Source organism: Falco cherrug, chromosome 19 (assembly GCF_023634085.1).
Source record: "Falco cherrug isolate bFalChe1 chromosome 19, bFalChe1.pri, whole genome shotgun sequence".
Classification (NCBI taxonomy): Eukaryota; Metazoa; Chordata; class Aves; order Falconiformes; family Falconidae; genus Falco; species Falco cherrug.
Window position 1 is genome coordinate 3865308 of NC_073715.1, and position 26799 is coordinate 3892106.

The following is a 26799-nucleotide window of genomic DNA, read 5'->3' on the forward strand; positions in this document are numbered from 1 at the left end:
CCGCCCCCGCTCGGCCACACCCCCCGCCCCGCCCCGCCGCGCGCCGCCTGGCCCTGCCCGGCACCCGTACCGGCCGCTTTGCGCCCCGGCCTCCCGCGCGGCGGATCCCGGCAGCGGGGTGGGCCTGCCGCCCGCGGTGAGTGCCGCCTGCCCGCCGCGAGCCCGGGGCATCCCGGCACAGGCCCGGCGCCTCTTGGTGTAGGCCTGAGCCGTCCCGTCCCGTCCCGGCGCGGGCCAGGCCCATCCTGGCGCAGGCCTGGGCGCCTCCCGCCGCGGGCCCGGAGCATCCCAGGGCATCCCGGCGCGGGCCCGGGGCACTGCGGGGGGGGCGGCTTGCGTGGCGGCGGCCGCTGCCCGCGGGTCCCGGCTCCGAGGCCGCCGGCGGCCCTGCCTGTGTGGGGGCTGGGGCAGCAGCCGTGCGAGGGCCGGGCCCGCGCCGGCGGCGTGCGGGGACGCGAGGCGGAGGGAAGAAGGGAGGGAGAGGGGACGCGAGCAGCTGCCTGCCGCGGGCAGGGTGGGGGGGCAGCGCCTGGTGGCCCTTACTTGCCCTCCGCAGGTTTTACAAACAGATTTATGGCTTTCCCGGTTTTCTCTAGTGGCCCCCCTTGCGAGGTCGGGTGGGGTGACCTGTTATCCCGCTCCGGGGTGTGCCTAGAAAAAGAGAGTACTGGGGTACAGGGGGGAGGGAATGTGGGGAGGAGGAAGGTGGGGGAACAGCTCCCTGAAACAGCAGCGGCGGTGCGGGCGTCCATTGTCCAAAGCCGGTAACGCTCCGGTAGCTCAGAGTTTGTTTCCATCTTGTGTTCCTCAGTTTCTGGCACTTCAGGAACCTGATGCCGCTACTAAATACACAGACAGCCAGCAAGCTGAAATTGGCTTTTAATTTAGTCTGCAGAGGTGATAGGTTAATGATGTCTGCAAATGCAACTTTCAGGGTTCTCTGCATAATTCTTACTAGCAGATTACATTCTGATCTATAAGTCCTTCCCTACAGACCACGTGCAGTCAGTATTTTTTCTATAATGGTACATTGTGCTGTGTTGGACAGTTCTCTGACTTGATCCAAACAAATCAGTGAAGTGGCCGCAGTTTTAATTTATTCTTTGGCTAAAGCTCCTTTCCCACGGATTGACAGTCCCTGGAGAAAAGGGCCCTGACAACTTGTGTTGAAGTAGTCATTCAAGAATTGTTAGAATATTAGGGCTGCCCAAAATAAACAAATTTTCAGGTTTTTGTGACTCCTTAATTTTACGAGGTTTGTTTGAGAAAACAGCTTTCCCATCCCTGCTTTCTTTACTGTTAAAACTGTGATTTGAAAATGGAATGCATCCTCACATGGAGCAGAATTTCTTCTGCTGCTGCTGTACGTGCTAGCATGGCAAAGTGAAATGTCTCAATAAGCCTCCACAGGCCGATATCTTCACTTACTCTTGAAACAGCAAAACTGGGGCTTATTTTTCAAGTATGTATTGTGTGATGAAACGGTGTAAAGCATCTTTACAAAATTAGCATCCTTTAGCATGGAGTTATTTTCTCATTCTATGCAGTAACAGTTGTAAATGCTGTTCTATGCAGGTAAATCATCTTTGCCTTGCTTAGCTGCAGTTAACCGTTGATTCCACTAAGACAGCTATTCCTCCCAAGGAATTACAAGGTAATTATCTTGCTTTGAATGGGCTTTGTGACGTATGGCAACCAAGAATTCGTAAAGCATCTTCCTTAGGTATTGTGATTATTTTCTCCTGAAGGATTGGAATGAAGAGGACCTTGAATGCTGCCAGAGTTGACAGATTTAACTAACTGACTTACCTTTATTTTTGCATCATAACTGTTCAAGTGTTTTGCTTTGGGGTTTTTCTCCTGTTGTAATCAAAGACAGCTGAGCGGTAGATACTAATATATGATTAGGATGAGCCAGAAGCACAGAAGCATCTTCACACTCTGCATTATTCCCGTTTCTTTAAAATAATCACGGTGTAGCCCTTGCTCTTACGTCTCTTAACAGCTGCAGTCAAAACAGATGACCTTCCCCAATAAAAGAATCTGTCCTCCTCATTAGGCAAATGAAATATCTTGACTTAAAATTTTTGTAAACATCTCTCTGAAAAAAGGCAACATCATTAGTGGAGTGGTGTTTTTTATTAGGCAAATGATGCTGATTGCCAGTAGTCAACTGTATTGCTGCAGAGCATTCTGACAGTTTGTCTGAATTATATGTGTGCCTAGACTTTGAGTTCTTTAGGCAGGAATGATTCCCTCCCAGCGTAAGGTACATTAAACGTCATGAAAAACCTAAAAAAATCCACTTATGTCTCTGCAGAAAAAATGCTGAGGGGTTTGAAAGGACTTGTCTGCCATCCTCTAAAGGTAAGTCCTGTAACAGAGTGATGCTGCTTCCAGTATTTCAGCCGTCCTGAAAACTGGAATGACAATTTATAACTGTAAAAAGTGAGATTCTTCTTACATCTGTCATCTAAAAACTTAGTGTCTCCCATAAGCTGGTTGTGTAAAGTCCCATTACAGGCAAAGCAAAGAGAGATGGCTCATGTGTGTTAGTCCCACGTTTCTCTCCGTTGGTTGGCGAGAGAGAGAGAGAGAACGTGCAGGCAAGCTTGGGTCGTTGGCTTAAATGAGACGTTTGTTAGAATACTAGAGTTTAGCATTCTGCAACATCCAGAATGCTGAAATTCTGCATCCTTGATGCAAATGTTTCTCAGAAAACAGAATCTACTTGCTCTGCACTGCTGGAAAATAGAAGGAAGAAGCCCTTTATACAGAACAGAACCAGCAGCCTCTCACCTGTGTTGCTGGTGGGAAGATAATTTTGCCGAAGCTCAGTGCTTCAGGTGCAGCAGCAGCGCTACTTTATTAGTAAAGCTTCAGTGTATTATAGACAGCATAATGAGTTAATGTTGCATCTCTGGAACAACTTCCTAACGGTAAAGAATTTGTTTTGTTCACTCCTGTCTTTTAAATGCTTTTTCACTAGTACATAGTTAGATGCAGCCGTTAAAGAGGATGGCTGTGTAACTACTTGTTTCCAGAGATGAGGTTCTGATTGCGCGGTGCAGTACTTATGATGGCAGCCTTTATGAAATAAACAGTCTTTTCTAGAGAGTCAGATAAAGTGGAAACATGTAGGAACAGCTCCACCTTATGGCACATGACTTTGTGATTAATCTCTGTGTACCACGTGATAGTTTGCTGCCATTTCAGGGATCCGAGTTAGACTACTATGTCCTTTGGTAGATGGAAACTTACTATAAAATACACTCTATACTACTAGGGTAAAAAGCATTAAAAGATGGTGTGAGAACTTATGTATATGTTAGGATTTAACTATGCAGCGTTCTGCAATGAGCCAGAAAGGTGTATGTGTGTGTTTCTGGCATTTTGCATGAAGCCAAGGGCATCAGTGATAAGCCACTGTCATTTTTGTTCAGGAGGAGGGACCAAGTGACATGTTGCTACTGTAAAGTCAGAATATATAATGCATTAGCAGTTGGTGGTCTAGGTCACTCAAAGGTCTTGTAGCCTGTTAAAGTGCACCATGCAGATGCACTTCTGGGTAAATTTTGTAAACAGAAACACAGTAATTCTTAAAATGCAAGTCTGCATCTCTCAAATTCAGGATAACTGTGAGTAGTGTCGTATTCGCTACTCTAGGAGTTTGTGTTGGTTTTGTAGCACTTCAGAGAGTTAGGATTTCATGTTTCCAGGTACTTAGAAGCTGCTTCTACAGCCCAGCACAAGCTACAGTCCACAAAGGAAAAGTTCCAAAGCACAACAAGGCTACACGGTGATTTTGAGGAAGACTTACTGTGCTAAGGCTCAAAGAAGTGGTGTTGTAAACAGTGTCATTCCAGGAGAAAGATGTAGTAATTTACAGACGGGCTATCTTCTGCTGATGGAAAACCAGAAATTCTATGCACTTGGCTGCAAGAACAGAGGACGGGAGCTCAAGACAAAGCCCTCCTCACACTTGCTCCCTGTCTTACCGTGGTGTCTTCTGCTCCCCTCACAGAACTTATTAGGAACTGGCTTTTGTACCATAGAGAATCCAACTCCTGCTCTTCTGAGATTGTGCTTTTAAAAAAAAAAGTGGTATTGATAATCCTGGTTTGACTAAGTATCATTCAGGTGAAGTCTTGAGCTGTGTCTAGACACATGTGAAAACTGAACAAACTCAGAACAATTAAAATCCTTCCTTAATTTTCATTCACTGTTACACAGGTCAGGGACAGGGTACCCCGGAGAAAGGATGCCCACAGGGCAGTAAGCTTGCCTTTTCTTCTAAGTGAGCAAAGCTCACGGCCCCAGGACCTTCACTTGAGAAAGGAGGAATGCAGGATGTGTAAAGAAAATGAGAGGGACTATGAGTCCATGCTGGGAGTGACTTTGGGCTGGCGTTATCTACGTGGACCGGTGATAGTAGTTGCACGCTCTAGTTATTCATGTCTGAAATGAGCATCTTGGTGCCTTGCTCTAGGCTGTAAACTGAGTCACTTCTGTGGACTTAAAACTAAGCATAGCCAAATAAGACACCCTAATTAATGGTTTGGATTTGAAAAGAACATCGTGGGAACAAGAGATGAATGTGGTGACCAGAGTGAATGTTCGGTGATCTTCCGTATGGACGCCGTAGTGGTTGGTTAGAGGTCTCTAGCATTGAAACTTCGAGCACTGAGACATTTGAGCATTAAAACTGGTTTAGTGCCTTCCCTAGAAGGAGAGTGAGTGCTGAAGCGCTGATTCAGGAGTCCGTTCTGCGTTTCACACGGGATGTGGGGTAATCCGCTGTTACACTTTCTTCTGAGCCCTTGTGGCTTTTAGATGACCCCCTGAGGAAAACTGGGATGGCAGCAGAATTGCATCATGCCAGGGGGAACTGAAACAGCTGTTTCTGTCTCTGAACTTTAGTTTATGGCTACTCTCCTCTGTGCAGGCAGACGGAATAGGAAACTACTCGCTCTCTTAACAGTGAGAGCCTGCAGCTATTCCAGTCAGTAATATGAAGGGTGGCTTTCAGTTTTGCTTGCTTTGGTCACCACCTCTGGAGTAGACACTTTTTTGTTCATTGCCAAATGATTATATTTCCTTTTGCCATAACATAATAAAATGCTTGTCCTTCTACTCCTCACTTTCTTGCCTATTTTGGCTAGGCTTTACAGGCATGCTTCAGCAGTCTGTCTGTGGAAAAAAGAATTAATCAGCTTAGCTGGCTGTTTCAGTTTCTCAGCCCTGTCTGTATTATAATGAAAGAGTCTGTATGCAGGGACACAGTTAGGAAAACCAGTGCAGGGAACGTAATTATAAATATCAAATAGTGGGCAGCACTGCACTAATCCCTCAGTAATTGAGGTGATTATGGATTACTAGACAGCTTGAATTTTCAAGGTGCTAGCTACTGTTCATCAGTGGAGGCAGAAACATTGTGGGAGCATCCCAGCAGTAAGACCTTAATGGCTGTACTTGTGCTCCTAAGCAGCCCCCAAGGGGATCGCTTTCAGGTACAGGGCTTGGCTCTCCGGGTGGCTTGAAGTGGCAGCCGACCTGAGTGAACGGAGGAGGTTTAGAACCAGGCATCGAAATGTGAAACCTGGTTCTGAGGCATGTGGGTTTTCGTTACGAATTTACATACTAATGATGAATTTTTATGCTAGTGGCAGAGAATTCTATTCTGTATTGCAGGCTGCCTTGACCCAATCGTAATGTGCATCCTGTTGGTGTACAAAAAGAACTACTTAATGGATTTTTTTTATTATTACTAATTTTTTTAGTGGTAATCATTGACTGCTGGGAAGTTTGTTGTCTGTTTGCCTTTTTTTCTTTCCTTAGCTGGACCATGGGTATGCCCTCCATACAGCAGCCAAGCGCTTAAGCTCCCCGGTCAGCCAGGATGTCCAGGCGCCAGCAGAAGCATCCAGAGCAGTGTTCTACACCAGCCAGAGCGACCCGGTGAGTTACCGCCACTGTCAGACAGCAGGTGCCTGGATTCCATCAGTCTGCCTGTGGGCACCGCGCAGCCGGGAGCACTCGCTGGGATTTCGGTGTTCCTGTGAACATGGGGGGCACAGCGGCCTAATGATGGGCATCGAGGGCACGATCCCCAGCCCGAGGGCGAACAGGCCGCGGCGGTGCAGTGCACCTGCCTGGGTTTAAACAAGATAGGGCTGGTCTTCCGCCTGCAGGCTCCCGGGAACGAGTATTGATTCCTTCTCTGTAGTTGCAGGGGTGAGATAGGCTGCGTATTGTAGAAGCTCAGATGTGGCTTAGCTTGTCATCAGACACCATTAATTTCAACTCCAGGATTATTCTTCCCTAACTAACCTCCCCAAATTGGCAATGAAGGGGAATAAAAAACACACCCTGGATGACCTCAGCACAGCACAGCTCTCCAGCATCATAATTCCAGCCTCACACTCTACGTCTCAAGCAGAAAATGAAGTGGAATAAATGAATGGAATAAGCCTTTGAGGTGCTTTTCTGCTGCCTCTGTAATTGGAGTCTTTCAATACTGATTCCTCAGGGGTCTCTATGGAAACAGCAGCATGCAGATGATCTTCCTCACGTGATGCGAGTGTCTCTATAGATTGCACAGAAGAGTCCAGATGGCAAGGATTGTCCCCACTGTCCTGTGCCTACCATTTACGTTGCCAGGCAACTGGCTTTGGCATTCTGACTTCATGTGCCTGATGTTTGGCGACAACCGCCATTGCTTATTAATTTATCAGATTGGCGTTGCTCGGACTTGCTGTACTGCAGATCGTGTGCTGCAGCAGAGGCTGCGCTGGCTCGCTTCATCAGCAAACCCGATGGCTCTGCCTGCGCCCGTACTTGTGCACCATGAAGTCCCATTAAAAATGGATTAAGAAGACAGATGAAAATGCAATTTTTAATAAGACTTAGCTTTTAGATACCTTCCCATTCGCAACACTCGGAGTGACTAAACATGAGGATAAAGATACTGACCCACTTCACGGGTGTAGGAGCTGAAGAGTGAAGGGATTTGCCCAGGGTTATGCAGCAAGTCAGTCATGAAAGCAAGAATGAAAATGGGCTCTGGAATACTGCTGAGTCCATAGATAACGCTGCCATGCAACAACACGGGGGCTGTCAGTCCAACACATGCAGGAAAACTAGGGAATCGAGCCCAGCACCTGAGATACAGCTCTGCTTGGAAAAAGACTGGAGACTCCTAATAGGCCTCCTAATTAGTCTATCTCCAGGTAACATCTCCTTAGAGCAGAGGAGCCACTGACTAACCAAGTTTTAGAAATTCTTCTCCTGTTCCTAAGATTTACTGACCAGTAAACACCAGATTGGCAACTCAGGTAGCAGTTCACTGAAGTTACCAAGTGGTTTCTTCCTATAGTTTGGCAAACCTCTGGGTACCTGCAATCCTGCTGCTGTCCCAAGGTAACCACCGAGTCCAGGGCGCATCCACCTGTCCTGGGAGTCACCTTCCCTCAGGAAGGTGGGGGACAGGGGGTGCAGGTAAGAGAACGGGCATGTTGCTTGCTGAACAACTGAAAATCTGCTCTGAAGAAAAGGAGAGAATGCTGACATGTAGCAGGAATCCTGGGGCTAGAGAACTCATGAGTCTGCAGGAGTCACACGTGAAGTGTCCATCAAGGAACTGGGAAAAGCAAAATATAAACGGGAAAAGCTGGCAGCAGACAAACCCGTAGGTACGGCTGTTTGCGTGGTTCTGTGTGAGGAGTACAGCAGGCAGCCAGGCCAGGGTAGCAGTACTCATCACAACTCTCTTTCTTTTTCTTTTTTTTTTTTTTTTTTTTTTTTCCCAATCCGTTCATTCTGGTCAAACCTTTTCTCAGCCAGACCACGCAGGTGAGCAGCGGAGCCCAGCCCAGTACTGTCTCATCTATTCTGGGCCTCGGTAAATTAAGCCCTGGGTCTATGCCGAAGCTAGTAAAAGTACAAGGCTAATAAGCACAATAGATACAAGCTAATAAAAATACAAGGAAAGTCTGGCTCAGCCCCCAAATCTGCTAAGGCTGGCAGAAATGATGACTACTGCTTTTTCTTTCTAAATAGTAAATAAAACTACATTTCCTGGATCGTTATTATGCAAAATAAAGGAAACAAGGAAGTTGTTATGTTCCGATTCCATCTCAACTAAAACCAAAGCAAGAGATTGGCATGCACAAGGATAAGAATAAAGAGAAGAACTTTTTTTACTTTGAATCAATGGAAAAGTGCGGAAAGTGTTAGAGGAGGACATCATACAAGCTTCAAGGCTTGGCACAAAGCTGCTGAAAAGGCCAGACGAAGCTTGGCACAAAAGTTGCTGAAAGTCACGCAGGAAGTACTGCGGACTAGTGTCTCTATACACTGTCCTAATTGTACAGGGCACAAAACCTGATGACTAGACCAAGATTGCAAGTATTGCGTGGTAGGAGAATAGAATAATGAAGGGGAAAACTAAGGATGTGTAAGAAGGTGTGAAACCGGTATTAAATTTTCAGATACCAGTAACAACTGGTTCTTGGAGGGCGTAATCGGAGATCTTCAAGTGATCACTGTAAATAAACGCAGAACGACGCATGTTTGCTGGAGGAATAAGACTGACCACTTATGTCACAACAAGGACCTGGAATTCTTGCCCCAGAAAACAGATTGTGAGTTCTCAAGCGGCCCGTACCAGTTAATGAGACAAATGGCATGTGAGGAATTTATACTGAGAGACAGCAAAGAGCAAACCGGGAAAAAATTTTGTTGCAGTAAAGTAAATTTGAATCCAGATGGTAACTCAAAAGGGATCCTAATGCTGTTAAGATATTGTGGTGACCAGAAATACAAGTGGTCTAATGAAAGATTAGATAAATTCCTGAAGCATAGGGCTGCTGGTGCCCACAAAGCATAGTGGTTCATATAGAAGCTCAGGGCATCCCGTTATTGTTTATTGCCACATGGGATATCCTTTCTTTAGACGCTTCCTGCGCATCTGCCAATGGTGTCCTGGCACTGCAATTCCTGCTTTGATATGCCAGTTCTTCAGACCCTCAGTAGATACTCAGGTTGATTGAGCATTCCCTCCCTGTCCCATTCTCACAAGCCACCTGTATCCAGAACAGAGGTATCCGACTTCCCCTGAGTTTTACAGCTCGTGTTGTGCCTTCCCAGGCCAGCCAGACGGAACGCCATGAGGGTCGTCACTACAGCATTCCGCTCGAGGAGGTGAAGACTGTGTTCCCGCACGGGCTGCCCTACCGGTTCCAGCAGCAGGTACTCTGTCTCAGAGCAGGCGTGTGGGAGCGCGCTGGTGTGTGGGAAGGACCAGATCCATCGGGTAACTACGATGCTTTCCCGTTGGAATAAGAGTGATGTGCTGCAAGAATGCAATTATTCCTGGTCCTCGCTGTTACTCTCTGCATCTAGAAGAGATGAGTCAACCTAACCAGAAGAGTGGTAGAAGGGTGTGAGGATTCTGCCTTAGGCAACAGTCTATCCAATATTTTTCATCTCTAACTCCCGAGTACGTAATGAATTGCAGAAATGTTTTCCACAGTTACATTTCCATATGAAGCAGGCTGTCTCGTGAAATGAGCTTATATCAGCAACAAAAAAATACTGCCTTTTATTTCTGTTGTGAGACAGATCATGCTGTGACTGCATCAGGCTTCGTGAGCAGCTAACACGAAGTGCCTGCTTGAGCTGGGGAACAGATTTCTTATCTGTTAGTAATTGTAGGGGATTGACTTTCAATTCATTGACAGGCTGGTCAGCCTCACTGAGATCTCTGGGAAAGTGATGGAACAGCTAATCCTGGAAAGCATTTCCAGGCGCACAGAGGGCAAGAAAAGTCATCGGGGGTAGCCGGCATGGCCTCACCAAGGGGAGGTCACACTGTACCAACCCGATAAACTTCTTTGACGATGTGACCGGCCTGGTAGATGAGGGGAGAGCAGTGGACATTCAGACCCTGCACAGCACCAGGGACGGAGTCACACCAGAGGAGCTGCAGTGTGCCAGCACCTGGCTGCTTGTTCATTTTCTGTCCCTTTTCTCAGATTAAGACCTTCAACGAAGCCTGCCTGATGGTGCGAAAACCAGCTCTGGAACTTTTCACTTACCTGAAAAACTCCAACTTTGCACACCCAGCTGTCAGATATGTGATCTGTATCTTTTTGTCACTTGATGATTGAACGCAAATTAAATACAAGCTGGTGAGTTTATGCAGAGGAGGGTGATGTTTTGATCCTCTGCTGACCACTGTGGTTTAGTCTTCAGGATGTGATTCTGCCACGTGTCTCTTGCCAGCAAAGCTAGTCTGAGAAGCTCATGAAGCTTGTATACTTCTATTCTAAGCCCTGTTTGGCTCATGCAACAGATCTACAAACAGGGCTATCAGCACAACTAAGGGGATGGGATTCCTCAGCTCTGATGTATTGGGGTGGGGGAATATAGAGAGAAGAAACCCTTTAGGCTTTGTGTTTGCTGCTGAACAGGAGCGTGGTGGAGTGCCAACCTGCTGTTACGACCGTTGAACTTCCTTTGTGCCTTTTGCAAAAGAGTTATGGTCAAGTGTAAGTGGAAGTGGTTTTTCAGAGACTTTCCTTGACAGTCCGTGTTGGAGATGGTGAGAAAGGAACAGGGAAAACCATGACACTGTGCCACGTGATTCACTACTGCGCAAGGCAAGGGTGGCTGGTGCTGCACATCCCCGACGGTAAGGACCCCGATGCTGCCTGTGGTACATCAAATACACACGTGTTGCATCAAATACACACGTGTTGCATCAAATACACACGTGCTGCACCAAATACACACGTTAGTCCAGGAGATGCTGCTTCGAGAGGAAGGTCTAGGGTAGGCTGCAGCAAACCATTTTTGTTTTTCCATAGAGAAGGCTTATAAACCACAAAACCCCGAAGTAAAGTGGAACGTAATTACAGTTATTTTCACCTGCTCTCACGTGCTTATAGTCAGTCTTCTTTCCCCGCTGTTAATGAGTGTGAGAGGAGCCTTCCCGTGTGTGGGTCTGTGTGACCTCCTCTGTCCTCACGGGAGTCTTCTCCATTAAGGATAGCGGACTTCTCTTACCCAGTGTAGCAGAATGAGGATAAGAGATACAACTGCAAATTATTTTTTTAATTAACAAATTATTAAATAAATCATTGTATCATATAACTAAAAACAAACCAACCCCACTCGCCACTGTTTTACTTTGCTTACAGCTCATCTCTGGGTGAAAAACTGCAAGGAGCTTATACAGTCTTCCTACAACAAAGAACGGCTTGATCAGCCTTTGCAAGCATCTTTCTGGCTCAAGAACTTCAAAACCTCGAACGAGCGCTTCCTGAAGGAGGTTTGTAGAGCCTGTCAAGTTGTCTGGGTTAGTAGCTAAGAACAACCCACAGGATCGTCTCTCGGGGACTGCGTGTGCACGCGCTGCCTGTCGTTGAGCACCTTGACACACATTCCAGATTAGCTCATTTTTGAGAAATGCTTCATGTATTAATGCATCGCTCATACTTCACAGAAACCCACAAACCCCACCCTTCACTGGAATTCAACTTTTGTAGAAAAAGAAGTACGTTAAATCCCCCCTGTGGAGATGGCTATTCGCGATGAATACTTCTCCCAGATTCTGCACTCCTCCTTAACACTGGCAAACAACCAGGAATTTTGCCATCCAGACTTGACAAGCCGTTTCTGCGCTACTTGGTTCCCAATCTAATTGTAGTTCTCTTACTGCAGATAAAAACGACAAAAAAATATCTGTGGGGCAAACAAGAAAGCACTGAGGAGGGCAGACCGCTGGGTGAGGTGGTGGAGCAGGTGAGTAACAACTCTTCTGGCTTTGTCTCACCTTTCATTAGAAGAACCCATCACTGTGTATGTAGAACAAATTGCTTCTAAAGATCTTAACGAATATGAGTTCTAGGAAATGGAAGGCGTTTCCCTGTCAACAAGGTGGCTACAAAAAACATTGTGGAAGATGTGATCGATCTGTAAAGGAAGTTGTACAGAGAACTTGGGCAGAAGCAAAAATTAGAATTTGAAAGTTCCTACATCTGTGATGCTCAGTGCCTTAGCCCACACTGCTCCTCTGAGAGGAGTGAACAGGCTCTTGGCTGTCATTTTATCTTCCTTCCCCGTTGGACAGGGCAGGCAGTGCCCAAAGTTGCCAGCACTATATAGTAATAAGAAAACCAAGCTGAGTTCTGTGCCTTTTCCTACTTAAAGGGTTTAGCTCGCGTGAGAAATGCCAGCGATGCTGTAGGGGTTGTGCTGAAAGAGATAAAGCAGCAATGTCATCTTGGCTCCTTCCACCTTCTTGTGGCAGTGGATGGCGTCAACGCGCTCTGGGGAAGGACGACATTGAAGAAGGAAGACAAAAGCCCTGTAAGAAGTTATCTGCTCTGGTGATATTTCTGCATCCCTGCTGCAAGGGACGGCAGGGGAGGGTGTTTTGTTCATTTGTAAGTTTTCTAGTAATCCCTGAAAGATGTACTTTGCTAGCTTGGAGGGACCTGCAGCATCCATATTGTGCTGTAGACCATTTTTATTGAAGTTCAGTGAGAAAAAAGTACATATACATCTTGTTACAGCAGGAGAGCTTTGGGCGTTTCTCTGTGTGACGTTAACTCGGGTTGAATGCTACGGTGCTAAGTAAGAGCAAAGAAAAAAATGCACCTAAAGGATGCAGATGGTCCTTCCATCTTACTTAAAGTAGGGGAGGGGAATTTGTCTGGGGTAGAAACTGCTGGCAAAAGAAGTGATACAGTCTTCACCAGGTTTCTCCAGAGGAGCTGACGCTTGTGTACAATCTACGGAAGATGATGATGAATAATTGGGTGAGTTCCAGTCTGTACCTTCGTGCTATTCTCAGCAATTAACGCTACATGCTGGTACGCGTAAAGCTACAAACCTGCATCAGGCTGTTCCTTCAGCGAAGGAGCGACTGAGCATCGTGCAGCTGTTCAGGGTTAGTATCTCGTCGGTGTTTCTGACATCGCCGAGGAGAGTAAGAAGGGGTCAGACATGTAACAATGCTTTTCGTGATTACTGTGCCAAGCTCAAGTTTGTGACCCTGAGCTGGAGGCATTTGTAAACCTTATGGCACTTCATGATTTTTTGAACTATTGAGAAATTTTAGTTGCTAAACGTTTTGCTACAGGGGGTTCTTCTGCTTTATTTTCAATCCCCTGGATGCTAATAGCTCGTAACAGGTAGTCTTCAGATTTGAAAGTATCTGGAAAAGTCCTTTTTAAAGTATTTCAGTTTCAATAAGAAACCATTTATAGGCAAGAACGACACGTTTACATGCCAGCGCTGGCAAGACCAGCCGTGCATTCCCTGTGGCTGCACGTGTTCTTGGGGTAGCCAGGGTTAGTGAAGGTAGGCGCACTGTAACAAGTCCCTCACGCAGAACTTTGGAATTAACTGTAAGGTCAAAGAAGAAGAAACCTCGCTTGTTTAGAATCAGGCCGTAACTATTTCACAGATAACGATGCTTGTAGCCAATAGGGTTTCTTGTCTACCTTTTAGAAGGGAGGTGCCATTGTGACAACCCTCAGCCAGACCGGCTCCCTCTACAAGCCCAGTTCTGCCTATTTGCCCCAGGAGTTGCTGGGAAAGGTGAGGAGGGGGGTGGGGGATGGGGGGGGGGAGGGCTTTGGTTTGGGGTTTGTTTTTTCCCGTTCTCATTGGGAAACAAGCAGAAATGCTGGTTTGGAAGCTGTGTTCAGTGCAGGGTGGCACGTTGCTTTAGTCTCTCCTCAGATCTAGATCTTGGTTCTCCTTTGACTGAATGTTAACTGTGCGGAGGAGGCCACAGAGACCATCCGAGGGCTGGAGCCCTTCTGCTGTGGGGGCGGGCTGGGGGCTGGGGTTGCTCAGCCTGGAGAAGAGACGGCTCCGGGGAGACTGTGGAGCAGCTCCCAGTGCCCGAGGGGGCTGACAAAGCTGGAGAGGGGCTTTTAGCAGGGCCTGTAGCGATAGGGCAAGGGGGAATGGCTTTAAGCTGGAAGAGGGGAGGTGGAGATTAGATGTTTGGAAGAAATTCTCCCCTGTGGGGGCGGCGAGGCGCTGGCACAGGCTGCCCAGAGCCCTGGACATGCGCAAGGCCAGGCTGGATGGGGCTGGGAGCGCCCCGGGCTGGTGGGATGGGTGTCCCCCTGCCCGGGGCGGGGGGCTGGGTGGTTGTTGAGGTCCCCCCCAACCCAACCCGTTCTGGCACTGCACGGAGTGCACGAGCTTGCGGGCAGCCGGGGAGCGGGCGCTGCCGTGGGGTCTCACCCCAGCACTGCCCCCCAGGAGGGGTTCGATGCGCTGGACCCCTTCGTCCCCATCCCGGTGCCCAACTACAGCGCGAAGGAGTTTGAGAGCTGCTACCGCTACTACCTGGACCGCAAGTGGCTGCAGCACGAGAAAGGTGAGCTGGGGCTGGGGGGGCCGGGCTGGGGCCGGGGGGGCCGGGGGGGCCGGGGGTGCGAGGTTGGGGGTTCTGGGGCTGGGGGGTATCCAGGGGTGGTGGGGGTGCAGGGGCTGGGGGGACAGGGCTGGGGGGTGGCAGGCTGGGGGGCCAGGGGTGGTGGAGCTGGGGGTGGCAGGGGAGGGGGGGTGGGGGGTGGCAGGGTGGGGGGGGGCGGGGGTGAGGGTCGCGGGGGGTGCTGGGGCGGGGGGCTCTGGCGCTGGGGGGTGGCAGGGCGGGAGGCCGGGGTCAGGTCGGGGCCGGGGGGGGGGGGGGGGGGGGGCAGGGCAGTGGGCCGGGCCCGGGGGGGGGGCCGGGGGTCCCGGTGCGCGGAGCCCCGGCCCCACAGACGCTGTCGCAGCGCGCACGCCGGACGGGCAGGAGGAGCTGCGGTTCCTGAGCGGCTCCAACCCGCGGCAGCTGGAGCGCCTGGCCGGGCCCCTCTAGCGCAATAAAGGCCGGCGCGGCCGCTCCCTCCACCTCCGTCGCTGTCGCTGTCGCTGTCGCTGTCGCGGGCGGGGGGGCGGGGCGGGGGGCGGGGCGGGGGGGCGGTCCCGTGACGCGCTTCCTGCGCGTGGCGGCGGCGGCGGCGCGGGGCGATGCCGGGGGAGGCGGGTGACGCTGCAGCTGGGGCAGTACGCGGGCTGCGTGGGCGCCCACTGGTGGGGGCTGCAGGTGCGGGGGGACGCGGGGGCGATCGGGAACAGCACCGGCGGGGAGAGACTGGGGCGGCGGGGAGCGGGGCGGGGGGCGCTGGGGGTCGGGGCCGGGACCGGGAGCGGGGGGTACGGGCGGGGACAGTGACGGGCGCCGGGGCGAGGAGTGGAGAGGGGCCCTGGGCGAGCTGGGAGGGTGGTCGGGGCCGGGGCGGGGAGGGGGAGGGCGGCGCAGCAGGCCTTGGGGGGGGGGGGGGGAAGCACCGGGGCTGGGGGGGGGGGGGGGGGGGGGGGGGCGCCGGGGGCGGGAGAGGCCGGGGCATAGGCCTGACACCCCCCGCGCCCCCGCAGGCCGCCGCGCTGCGCAGCCCCGCTGATGGCGCCGAGCTCCGCGCCGCCGCGCTGCTGCGGGCCGGGGGCGGCCGGGAGGCGGCCACGCCGCGGCTGGTAGCGCTGGAGCTGAAAGGTACCGGGGCCGGGACCAGCACCGGGGGTGGGAGTGGCGGGGGCGGCACCGGGACCGGCCCCGCCGTGACCCGCCCTTCTTGCAGGCGGCGTGGGCGCGCTGCGGCCCGGGGGCGCGGGCCCGGAGGCGCCGGTGGCCTGGTGAGTGCGGGCGGGGGGGGCCGGGGGACGCGGGGGGGGGCCGGGGGCTGCCGGCAGCTGCCGCCCGTTTGCCTTGCAGGGCTGGGCCGGTGGCCGCCTACCTGGATCGCGCCTCGGCCGGGGGCTCCGCGCCGCGGGACACCGGCAGCCACACGGCGAGGACCAAGCCCCTCGGCCCGGCGCCCCCCCCGTGACCCTCTCCCGGTGACCCCGCAGGACGCCGGTGCCTCGGGAAGAGCGAGCGCCGCGGCCCCAGGTGCGGGGGCACCGGGTTCTGAGCCACGCCGGGACCAGGCAGGGCCGGACGAGGGGCACGGGGGGTGCGGGGCCGCAGGAGGGTGGGTCCCCGAGCGGCGAAGGGCTGAAGCCGCAGGCTGGGACCAGGAGCTGGGTTTGCTTTATTCGGGGGGTGCGCGGAGCTGGAGACCTTCGCTCACCCCATCTCCTTCCAGGCGTGGCTCTGGCCCCTGCGCCCCTCGTCGCCCCCGGGGAGGTTTCCTCGGGCGCCTGCGTGCAGCTCTGGTCTGATTACCTCAACGTGCACTTGCATCCCCGGAGCCTCTACGTCATCCGCCAGTACATGCACGATGGGTGCGTCCAGGAGCTTTGGTCATCGCTTCCAGAAGGATCTTGCCTTTGCCTTCAGGGAAAAATCAGGAGGGGACACAAGCTTTTCCCCCCTTTTTTTTTCCCCTTAGGGACTGCGGTTGCCTGGAAGCCTTTGGACAAGGTGAAAGTCTCCTGCAGGATCCCGGCTGCTTGGAGGAGCTGGAAGATCGGTTGCACTTTTATGTTGAAGAGTGCGATTACCTGCAGGTTTGACACGGCCCGAACAGCCGTTTCTCTCAGGAACCTTTCTGCTCAAGATCAATTGACTCTCTGATGCTGCCTTCATATTACACAGGGGTTTCAAGTCCTGTGTGACCTACACAATGGATTCTCTGGAGTCGGTGCCAAGGTGACAGAACTGCTCTGCGATGAATATTCAGGAAAAGGAATCCTGACCTGGGGCTTGACTCCCGTCATGAGTAACATGGGAGTAAGTAAACAACAAGGAAAACCAAGAACCGGTGCCGCTTTTGTGCCCAGTGCAGATTCGACCACGGCTTGGTTGTGTCTTTGACTCCTTTTCCCTCCAGGATGCTCAGAAGAATTTGTACAGACTGATGAACACAGCCCTGGGAATTGTCCGTCTCTCCAGCCACAGCTCGCTCTTCTGCCCCCTGTCACTCAGTGGGAGCCTTGGGATCAAGCCACAACCTCCCGTTGCATTTCCATATATAAACTACAACGTATGTACCACATACAGTGGCTTTACCTGGAGCCACCACGTGCCTTGGCTGGCTTTCACCTTTTTCAGATGTACTGCTCCAAGTGTTTTCTGCAGCTGTGTGTTTTTAGCAAGTTTTTTTCATGAGGGTGTTCTGCTAAGCAGAGGTTTTCCTCCCTGCTTTTTTCACCGAGGCTTAACTGCCAACTTCTCATTCCCATGTTTTTTTCATACTTCTAAAAACACTAGCACGTTCCCTTTTTTGCAGCCTTTCCGTTGGTGCGCTGTCTTCGCTTTCGGCACTGAAAAAAATGCTTTACCGCAGCGTTTGTCACGTGTGGAGTACGTAACTCCAGCCCTGTCTGAGCGCTAAGAAGCTGCCAATAGGAGGACTGGCAACAGATCATTTGTTAGCAAACGGTTGACTTGCTTACCCCACACCTGAAAAAACCATTAAACACAACCTGCAGAAACCCCATAGTTTACAACGTGCATCAGTTAAATATACAAAAATCTGTTAAGGAAGATGAATTTAACTTGTCCTGTAAGTCTTCCATTTTTCTCACTCCACAGGCATCGCTGAACTACCACAGCAGCGCTATTTTGGCGGCAGCGCTCGATACCCTCACTGCTCCTTACCGGCTCCATTCCTCTCAGGGCTCTATGATGCACCTTGCCGACACACTGAACTTCTCTGGGAGAAAGGTAATGGCACAGACAACCCTGATCCTTTCGGCTCTCCCTGAACTACTGCTCTGAGCAGGAGCTGGTGTTCTGCTCCACATCCACGCACACGTAACGGGATATGGGGAGCGTGCTCTGGATCGTGACGTGTCACCTCCTCTCCGACTCGTAGGTTGTAGCTGCGTGGGCTTCAGTTCCCTTTCCTGCCCGATGTGGTTACTCGCTCCCCGATACTTTATGTGCCTACCAGCAGGATGTGCCCTGGAAGCTTCTGTCTTCATGTAGGGAGCAAAAGGTCAGCCACTGTTTTGCTCAGTCTGTTGTGCTACGAGGAATCTGCAAAGAAAGTCCCACCAGGTAATCGGCGCTCGAGCTGCATGCTCCCCTTCAGAGCTCTGGCACTCCCAACAGCAGCGGTTTCTTACAAAAGTGAATCGTCATCCTTCTGTTGGGAGTGTCAGCGGAAGGGCCAGGGTGAACTCTAGCGATACACGACCAGCTTTGCAGCAGAGCAGCTAAAACGCAGCTGACACTGACGTTTTCAGTCAAGTCCCCAGGATAAGCCATGAATTGCTTTTCTCTGCAGCAGCCGTCCAGGAGAGCTGCCCCCTTCACCGCTGCACGCCTGCGGGAGCACCGAGCAGATCCTGCAGTGTTACCTGCATGCAGCGTTCCCCGGGGCATTCAGGTTGGCGACGGGCTTTTTTATACGCCAGGGAACGCGGCCTGGAGAATGAAGGCAGAGCGGCGTTCGCATAACTCCACTTGCCTTCTCCCTTACAGCACAGCCCACGTGCTTGAGCAGCCGTGTCATACCCTACCTCCGTACCCCCAGTTTTTTTCTCCGCTTCTGACCAGACAAGGCTTCCTCCTGAACAAACCTCCTGGTTATTCCTCAGCAGGTAAGTACCCCTTAATCTTACTTTGCAAGAGGAAGCAATCACATGAGGGCAGCAGGGTCTAACACAGGTGAAGAGAAGTATTTAAAAAAAAAAAAAACAAACGCAAAAACAGTTGAGTGTTTGTAGAGCAAAAATTATGAGGGTTAAGCAACTCTTAAGCTCTGCTGAGTTCAAGTAAAGCAACTGCTTGTAAAGTAGGATAGGGCAGGGCAGCAAAGTTTGATCAATTTATTTACAGAGAGATGTTTTTCCCTGCAGCTGTTGAAAGCATCCCTGTGCTCGCAGCCCTGCAGTCCTCGCCGGTTTTGCACACGCTGCTCTACAGCCTGTACAAGGATGTGCGGAAGCTGAACATGGGGCGATGGGCCAGCTTCTTCTCTGCTGGGGTGGAGCCAGATGACTTCCAGGAGGCCTTAGAGGAGCTAAGAACTCTATCCCAGTGCTATGAAACAGGGTTGGAAGCAGATGAATCTGAAGATGAAGCAGATTCAGACTAACATCTTTATTACTAAAGAGTGGAAGGAGGAGTATCGTTCAAGTCATTTCCAAAATAAAGGGACTGGCTTTAAAGGTGGCCCAACTGCTACTTTCTCTTAGTTTCATAAAAGCCCTGTTGCAAAGGCTGGCTTAAATACTCCAGCTCCTTGCAGTTGTGTTGTAAAGGAAGAAAGCTGCTTTTTGGAGGTTGTTTTTGTATGTTTGGGGTTGTTTTTTAAAACTTTGCAAAGTGAATTTACTCTGCCTGTTAGAGTAAGACCACACAATAAATACAGAATTTGGATTGTACGTGGGAAAGTCACAATCAACACAGGGGGAAAAACTTACAAAAAAACCATGTGTTTGTCCCACATGAAAACAGACATCTTATGATACAGTATTTACATGTTCTTTTCAAAAGCTGGTGGCCCAGTCTTCACTACAGAGCAAGGTCAGTGTCCACAAGCATCAGTTCTGTCAAAGCTCCCCATGCAGGCCCTAGGGGACGTTACCACCCTAACACCATTCTTCATTCCTTTAGCTTGATGCAGATGAAGTGCAGCTTGTCAAAAGTGTAGCAGGAAAGTGAAGGGGAAAAAAACCCAACAGGTGCTATCTTAAGTACCTGGGCAAGCATTTTTCCTTTAGGCACAGCACCTGTCTAGCAGCAAACTGGCAAACAAACTCTCCTTCTGATGCAGTCGGTAGCTTATCAAGCCAGAAAAACCTTAGTCATCAGGTTCTTCCTCAGAAAGCAGAAGATCTTTATCTGACAACTGGTCTGTGTTACTGGTACTAGTTGCATCCTCCTCATCTTCAGAGCTCCCATCACAGGATGTATGAAACAGCCTCATCAGTTCTCTGAACCTGTGGGATACCTGAAGAACAAGGGAAATGCAACATGAGTAGTGACCTAAAAGGTGGTAGGAAATAGAACTTGCCTATTATGAAGTTCAAGGTGTTTTGTGCCTTTACATTTAAAAAAACCCACACAATCACATTTTGTGCGAGATTCAGTCATGAAGGGATAGAGAAAGAGAAGAGCACTGGGTGGTTTCTGTTTTCTTTGGAAGAACAGTTATACTCCCCTGACTTGCAGGGAGAAAAACTGGCAGTTTGGAAAGGTTCTTAGGCAGTGATGTGGAGAAGGTGAAGAGACCAAACCCAGTGGATGCCTTGTACTGAAGCAGGCGGCTGAAGACCCAAGGAGCGGTCACTGAAGCTCCCCTGGTACCAAATGTAAGGCTGGAGTTACCAGTGGTAAATGTACAAAGGACCACGGCAGTCACGATTTTGGGCTCCACCAGAACAGATCAGGGTTGGGTTTGGGTTTGCTTTTTATTTGCAATTGGGATTATTTTCCTCTGATGCAGCATCAAAGTGAAGTCTGGGAAATGAGCACGACAGCAAACCTCCACCCCCTCTGCCCGTTCACTGCAGCAGCTGCAAGCTTCTCCACACCAACCCCTCACCTCACTAGCAGTCTTGTTGCCCAGTTTCTGCGAGATGGCATGGAAGGTTTCCAGATGGGCTCCTTTCTCCTGACAGGTGGTGAGGATGACTCTGTCAGCCTCCCTGCAAAACGGTACAGTAGCTATGAAACTGCTGAAAACAAGTGTTGACGCACTTCAACCACCACAAGCCCGAGAGGCTTGTTCCTGGGTAAGGGTAACGATCACAGAGCAAGCCCTGCAGGCTGCTCCCTTGACTGCTACTACGTGCCAGCAGTCACGAGACACAGTTCTAAGCAGAGCTGCATTTAGCCTCTTTTTAAGCTTTTTGAAGGAGAGAAAAAAATAATTCTTTCCCAGCCTGAAGTACTACAATAATTACAGTGCCACAAACAGACAGAATTTCTCACAGGCCCAGGATGGCAGCTGTCAGGCTGTGGTTAGAGGAAATGAGGCAGGAACATTCAAAGAAAGGGCAGATCACATTAGGAAATGGGAATACAAAATGAAAATAAAAGGATCCTCTTTAATATGAAGACTGAAGCCAAATACTGAATGCATGAAGGATGCAGTTCAGGCAGATGTACCTGGTCCAGAGGACAACCTTCTCCCCCGTCGAGCTGACCTTGCTGTTCTTAGCGCACACAGTTGCTTCTGTGATTCGCTGCTGTTGCTGTTCCTCTTCCTTCTGCCCCAGGGAGGCAGTAACCACTCCGTATTCCAGCTGCTCAGAATGCTGATGCACCTGGAAGCAGTTGTTTGCATTTGACTTTAACCTGTTCTCCAGAAAATTTCCAGTGCAGCCCATATCATCTGTTTCCAACATGCAGTTATCAGGGGACTGAGAGCTGCAGCTCTTACCCAGTGTCGGTTTTCTACCCGGTGTTATCCAACCCTGCTTTGCTTCAGGTTTTCCTTCCAGAGGCAAAGGCGGTCCCTCAAAGTCTTTCATACCTGATTTTGAAGCGTGACCAAAGACAGGGAGCTTATCTGATGAATCAGAATGAAGCCCTTCAGTCTGACACAAACTCCTTCCAGAAGAGGAACTAGGTCCCGTTAAACCTTTCACTGCAGCAGAGCGAGAGGACAGCAGATCTCTGCTCGGCCCAGCAGAAACAGCTGCGTTTCCTGGCTGCTGCTGGCTTAGTCCCTCACCTCCCGCAGTGCAAGGGCAGTCTTTGGTTTCTTGAGGTAGTTTTAGAGTAGGTTTTTGTAGATGTGTCCACCTGGGGCCAGTGGCAGAAGAGTCACTGTCCTGTGCAGCATTCACAACAGCACCGACACCTGCTTCTTGAACCTGACTGTCAGGCAGTGCAGCTTTTTCAGAAGAGGCATGTCTGCTGGAGACGATCTTTCCTTCCAGGTGAGATCCTGCTAAGAAATCCAAACAAGAAGCATTTGCTGTTAGCAAGAAAAACTTCTGGAGACTTCATTCATTTAATTTTTAGGGGATTTTTTTTTAAAAAATACGATTCTAGAGCATAATGCTGTAAATGAGAACAATATTTAGGAGCAGCTTTGTAATTTTATCTGCAGTTTACCCATCCTGTACTTCGAAGACAGTACTCTGCAGTCAATTTTCTTCACCACTGTGGGTTTCTTCACCAGCTGCTCCGTGAAGAAGTGATGAACACACGAAAAAGCTTAAGCACATTGCCCAGAACAAAATTCTCAAGTGAAACAGATGTTGGTGCTCTTGGCACCCTATTTACAAAACCACTATAAACTAGATGTCAGGTTGCATCGCATTTAAACCGCTCCATTTAACCTGTGCGGCGCCTCCAACAGTAGCATTAACTGAGAGATTGTTACTGAAGGAAGGAAGAGATCTCTCAGGTTGTTTATCCGGTAATAATTATATTTCCTTTTGTCTGTACCAGACTGAAGGAAAAACAAGTAGCATGAAGGAGATCATTTAAAGGAAGATTTGAGAGATGGTGATTTTGAATTGTAGTGCTAAAATGAAAACTGGAATAAAAAAACCCAGTATCATGGACTGGTAGTACTGGGAATCAGACTAGTATGTTAGCAAGAGAAGCTTAAATGGACTGATCATCTGAAAAGGGGAGAATATATCGCTAGTCAAGAAAGCTTTTTTTGAAGGGAATCCTCTGGATATATGTGTGTTTACAGCATCCAGAGTGGATGAACACAAGGGGGAAAATGAAAAGAATAGTATTAGAAGTTCTCATTATCTCAATGAGTTTGCATTGGGAAGTCCTATACCTATTTTCATTTGTGTGAACCAGTTTGGAGATGAACGACCTACCTGCCCGCACACGACTTTCACATACCTGAGGCCAGAGAGTCCACTTTCCTAGACATGGGTTTTGTTTTGCTCTGGAAATCCTCTCCCTCATTTCTGTTCTCCAGGCTTTCTTCTGCAGGTTCCTTAGACATTCCAGAATCCTTCCCTTCAGGCTGAGGACTTGATTCTTGCTGAACAAGGCTTGCAGTCAGCTCTGGAGAATCTTTATTTTTATAAAATTTGTTTTCACACACCTGCAAATCAATGTATAGGCATATAGTTACAGGTGTGGTGTACCAGCCCAAACCTAACATCTCGGCCTTTGCTTCCCAAGCGTTCCTTGGCCCTAACAAAGGCTTCAGTTTGGCAATATGTTTGCATTTAAGAAAGCTGAATCTTTTATATTCTTATGAACAGGCACAGTTCTTTTCACATAGTGGCCACGCAAGCATCTTCCACTTAAAAAAAGCCTAGTCTTAAACTCAAAAGAACATAAAACACACTATTATTTAGCACAGCAAGGAGGGGCAGCAGGAAGTGAGCACGAGATAGAGAGGGGAAGGCCAGGTAGTGTGGTCAGGGCTCCAAATTGGGAGACACCACTGGTCACCTTTTGATTTAACTTGCTTCCTCAGCACATTATTTCGGAGACATGAGACCCAAGGCTGGGCAGATCATCACAACGTGGGGACCCTCAGCGGGACTCCTTTCACTCACCACTCCAGTGACTTGGCCTATCAACTAACCTTACTACTACAATGGCTGCAGGTCCTCCTTTTGCTTTTCTTTAGCTTGAGATCGCTACTCCCTTCATGGCAGGAACATGAACATTCCTTCATCCCATCTACCCACTCGACCTCCTGGAAACAGACATACTGCAGCTGACAAACGTGCATGTACACAAAGACAACAGTCAGGGGAATGTTTACCCCAGAGGGAGCCAGGAAGGGCTGAGTGGCGCTCTGCGTACACCCGGAGAAGTAAAGCAATTATGCTGCTGGCAAGAAAAGCACAATGGAAACATTTCAATCCCCTTTCTTCAAATCCTTCTGTTGTCATGCCTCTTGATAAGACACATTTACCCTCACGGGCATGCATTTGTTCAGAGTCCAGACATGTGGACTAATGAGATACCTCAGGCCCACCTTGTCATTGTTCTGGCCTCCGATCTCCTTCCGCTTCTTATTTTTCGAGGCTGCATGCATCTTGGGGGGTTCATCCTCCTCTTCTACATCTGGCAAAGACACCTCTTCAAACCCATCGAACTACAAAAAAAGGAAACACACAAAACCTGCTCTTATCATGACAGCTCTTCAGCAGACCAGACTTTGTTTTCCCCATGAATTTCTGAATACTGAGCATAGTTCCAGGACAAGACAAGTTCAATTATGTTAGAAGAGACATAAATGCTGTAAAAAAAAAAAATCTGAAAACTCTGCTTCAGTCCACCAACAGTTATCTAACTGTGCTGCTTCCCTCTCTCTGGAAATGCAGCCTCAATCAGAGTTCTTCAAGTTCCAACATGTCTAGTATTTCTGCTTTTATCTTTCCTGGTCTTGGGGAAAAGATTGCTCCACCTCATACTCCTTCTCTTCTGTCCAGTTGATCTCCTCAAAGTCTCCCATGCGACTGGCTGAGGGACGCAAGTGATCAAAGAAAATGGAGAACTCATCCTGCAAGTGGTCATGTCCTTTCAACAGCTGCCACATTTGGGTCTTCAGCTGAAAGAGAGAAATCCAGAGAAAATGAGTGTTTCATTCCATGTTGTCACGTTCTTCTCAGAAGGATTTCTGAAAGCAAGTGGAACATCAAGGCTTATCAAACCTCCAATATGGAAGTTTATGCTTGCATTGGTACTATTTCATGAGTATTTTGAGATCATTCCACATCCAGCTATCAAATTACCATGGAAATATCCCTCCAAAGTTCTAGGCAGGCTCTGTGAGAGGCACTAAGGTAAAATTTCACCTGCAAGACGGTAAAAGCAAGGTGGAGGTAGGAGAGAGGAGGCACACAGGTCAGTTAAATGTAAAGCCTCTTGAAGAGACAGCTTCGATTTTCTACCATGCCCCACAGAGGGACATAGCACACCTGATAAACTCCTGGGTCTCAGAGCAGCCCGTGGGAACAGTGAAGCAGGCCAGCTAATTGCATTCCCAGGGTTTTTGCGGGAAAGGAGATACCTGAATGCCCAATTACCTCTGCAATCTCCTGGGGAAGGCAGTCTGCACAGCTCTGCAGAACTTTGATGATCTTTTGATGGTGGGCAGGATTTTCAGCAAAACAAATCTCCAGCTGCCTGAGGAACTTCCGGCTTTTTTCAAATGCTTGCTGCTCTTCAAACTGACCAAAAGAAAAAGATTCACCCCTCACATTCAAGAACATATTTCCAAGCATCTCTAGCTGGCTTCAGCAAACTATAAAATGCCTGTCTTGCTTTTTGTTTTCCATTTGTATTGATGCCCGCTGCAAAACTGGGAAGAGGCTGACGAAGAGAAATAAGACTTTGTACAATCAATACTTAAGTGAGCTATAGAGTTTTGCTTGAACCACTTGCACATAAGGTAAGAGAATCCAGAAAGAAAGTAACAGGTGAAAACCTCTGTCTCACAAAGTGGAAGGCTGATCTGAGAGAGACTTGCAGTACCTGCACACCGTCTCTGCAGTCAGGTTCTATGACCTAACTGGGAAAGGCCAGTCCTCCACAGTAACACTTCGTACGAGACTTAAAACAAACACTTTTCAATTCTGATTAATAAAACAGCAAGGTAAGCAAATGATTTACCAGCTGTTTACCTTCCTTGCCCTAGAAAGAATTCCTTATTCTTTCACTCCCACACAAGCCTGCTTAAAATTTGCTCTCCTTCTCTAATTCTACCTACCAATCCACACTCCAAAGCTTGTTCTGGTAAGAGAAAGGCAGCAAAATCTGTGAGCAACTGTGGCCAGTCATGCAATAGTTTCTGTAAAGTGGAATAGAGATCCACAGCTGTTCGCTTGTCCGTGCTGATCTCAAACTCATAGATAACGCGAAGAAAGTCTTCGTACTTCCCAGGAACATGCTGCAAGGCTTCACGCACCTGGAAAGAGCAAGACACTTTCACACGACTACATAACATCCAGGAAGAAAGCAAGTTAATTTAGTAATCTTTGATCTCTTGCTACTCAGAATTTACACAGTGCTTCCAGTTTTGTTGAGCCAACCAAGTCTCCTCCTTTAAGATATATTTGAACTGCTCACAAGAGAGAGTGGAACAAAATCCAAGACTGAAATTCTGAAATTAGGAGGCCAGTGTTGTGGACTGACTGCAGCCAGCAGCTAAGCGCCCCCACGGCCACACATTCCCTGCCTCCCCAGAACAGGACAGGGGAGGGAAGAGGAAAAGCAAAAGCAAGAAAACTCATAGGTCAAGATAAAGACAGCTTAGCAAGTCAAGAACCGCCATTTGGGGTGCTAGGAAGAATGATAACTCGATCCTGACCAGATCCAGCACACCCAGTTAGAACTGGCAGTTATGCGGCTCAGGCATGAACAGAGTTAAGAGGACTCAAAGTATCCGATGTTCCTGCTTCTGGGTTACAAGCCAATCTGGCTTACCCTGGTTAGATAGGCTTGTGCAAATGCCAGATCTTTCTGTTCCCGCAGGGGATCTCTCTCTAGGATGTCTTCATCATACAAGAGGAGCAGTTTAGATGTATCTTTGCTAGCACGAGCCCGTCCCCTCTTATTCCTGGTTCTGTGGGAGCTCCTGCTCTTCCCAGGGGCTTTCATGTTTTCTCCTGTGAAGAAACACAAAGCAAGTTGTACAGGTGCTTTTCATACATTCCCTGGGCTGGCAGACAACTACTCTTCTAGACCGATATTGCAACAGAAAAGCAAGTTTTCAGAGCTAGTGATGAGTTAGCTGCTTACGCTCTCCTGTAATAATAAAATAAAAAAAAAAAAAAAAGCGTGTGAGCAATCTGCTTCTCGTGAGTCAGGCTGGCTAACGTATTTTAAATTGGCTGTTTATAGCATCTGATGGGAAAAATCTCTGGATACAGCAACAAACCCATTCTGTT

At 49.2% G+C, this 26799-nt stretch overlaps 3 protein-coding genes across 10 annotated transcripts in view; 2 read left to right on the top strand and 1 right to left on the bottom strand.

Moving 5' to 3' along the window:
• Nucleotides 1-36: 36 nt before the first annotated feature.
• On the top strand, nt 37-14922 carry DAP3 (death associated protein 3). Its single transcript, XM_055696777.1, has 14 exons — nt 37-136; nt 1576-1654; nt 2321-2367; nt 5839-5958; nt 9148-9249; nt 10035-10143; nt 10601-10693; nt 11202-11332; nt 11725-11805; nt 12214-12372; nt 12765-12824; nt 13519-13608; nt 14287-14404; nt 14805-14922. The coding sequence occupies exons 3-14, from the start codon at nt 2326-2328 to the stop codon at nt 14888-14890; spliced, it is 1191 nt and encodes a 396-aa protein (XP_055552752.1). The 5' UTR covers nt 37-136; nt 1576-1654; nt 2321-2325; the 3' UTR covers nt 14891-14922.
• A 52-nt stretch (nt 14923-14974) lies between these two features.
• On the top strand, nt 14975-19347 carry MSTO1 (misato mitochondrial distribution and morphology regulator 1; the record flags this gene model as incomplete). Its single annotated transcript, XM_055697237.1, has 12 exons — nt 14975-15118; nt 15451-15565; nt 15785-15961; nt 16158-16296; nt 16404-16521; nt 16610-16744; nt 16845-16997; nt 17549-17680; nt 17832-18016; nt 18246-18347; nt 18443-18561; nt 18820-19347. Coding segments are annotated over 12 exons (1758 nt in total), but the record flags the coding sequence as incomplete, so codon positions are not given.
• Nucleotides 19045-26799, bottom strand: part of LOC102056417 (GON-4-like protein) — a 32123-nt gene continuing 24368 nt past the window's right edge. For 5 of the 8 annotated variants that reach the window (XM_055696556.1, XM_055696553.1, XM_055696560.1 and 2 more), the window contains 10 exons: nt 26336-26517; nt 25620-25817; nt 24937-25080; nt 24315-24458; nt 23883-24002; nt 23484-23597; nt 22784-22991; nt 21077-21863; nt 20511-20613; nt 19045-19916 (listed from right to left, as the gene is read on the bottom strand). In XM_055696556.1, the coding sequence (XP_055552531.1) occupies nt 19767-19916; nt 20511-20613; nt 21077-21863; nt 22784-22991; nt 23484-23597; nt 23883-24002; nt 24315-24458; nt 24937-25080; nt 25620-25817; nt 26336-26517 (2150 nt within the window). In that variant the 3' untranslated portion in view covers nt 19045-19766. Of the gene's footprint in view, nt 19917-20510; nt 20614-21076; nt 21864-22783; nt 22992-23483; nt 23598-23882; nt 24003-24314; nt 24459-24936; nt 25081-25619; nt 25818-26335; nt 26518-26799 lie in introns of those variants that run through there. The other 3 variants (XM_055696555.1, XM_055696557.1, XM_055696558.1) reach the window with 3 other exon arrangements.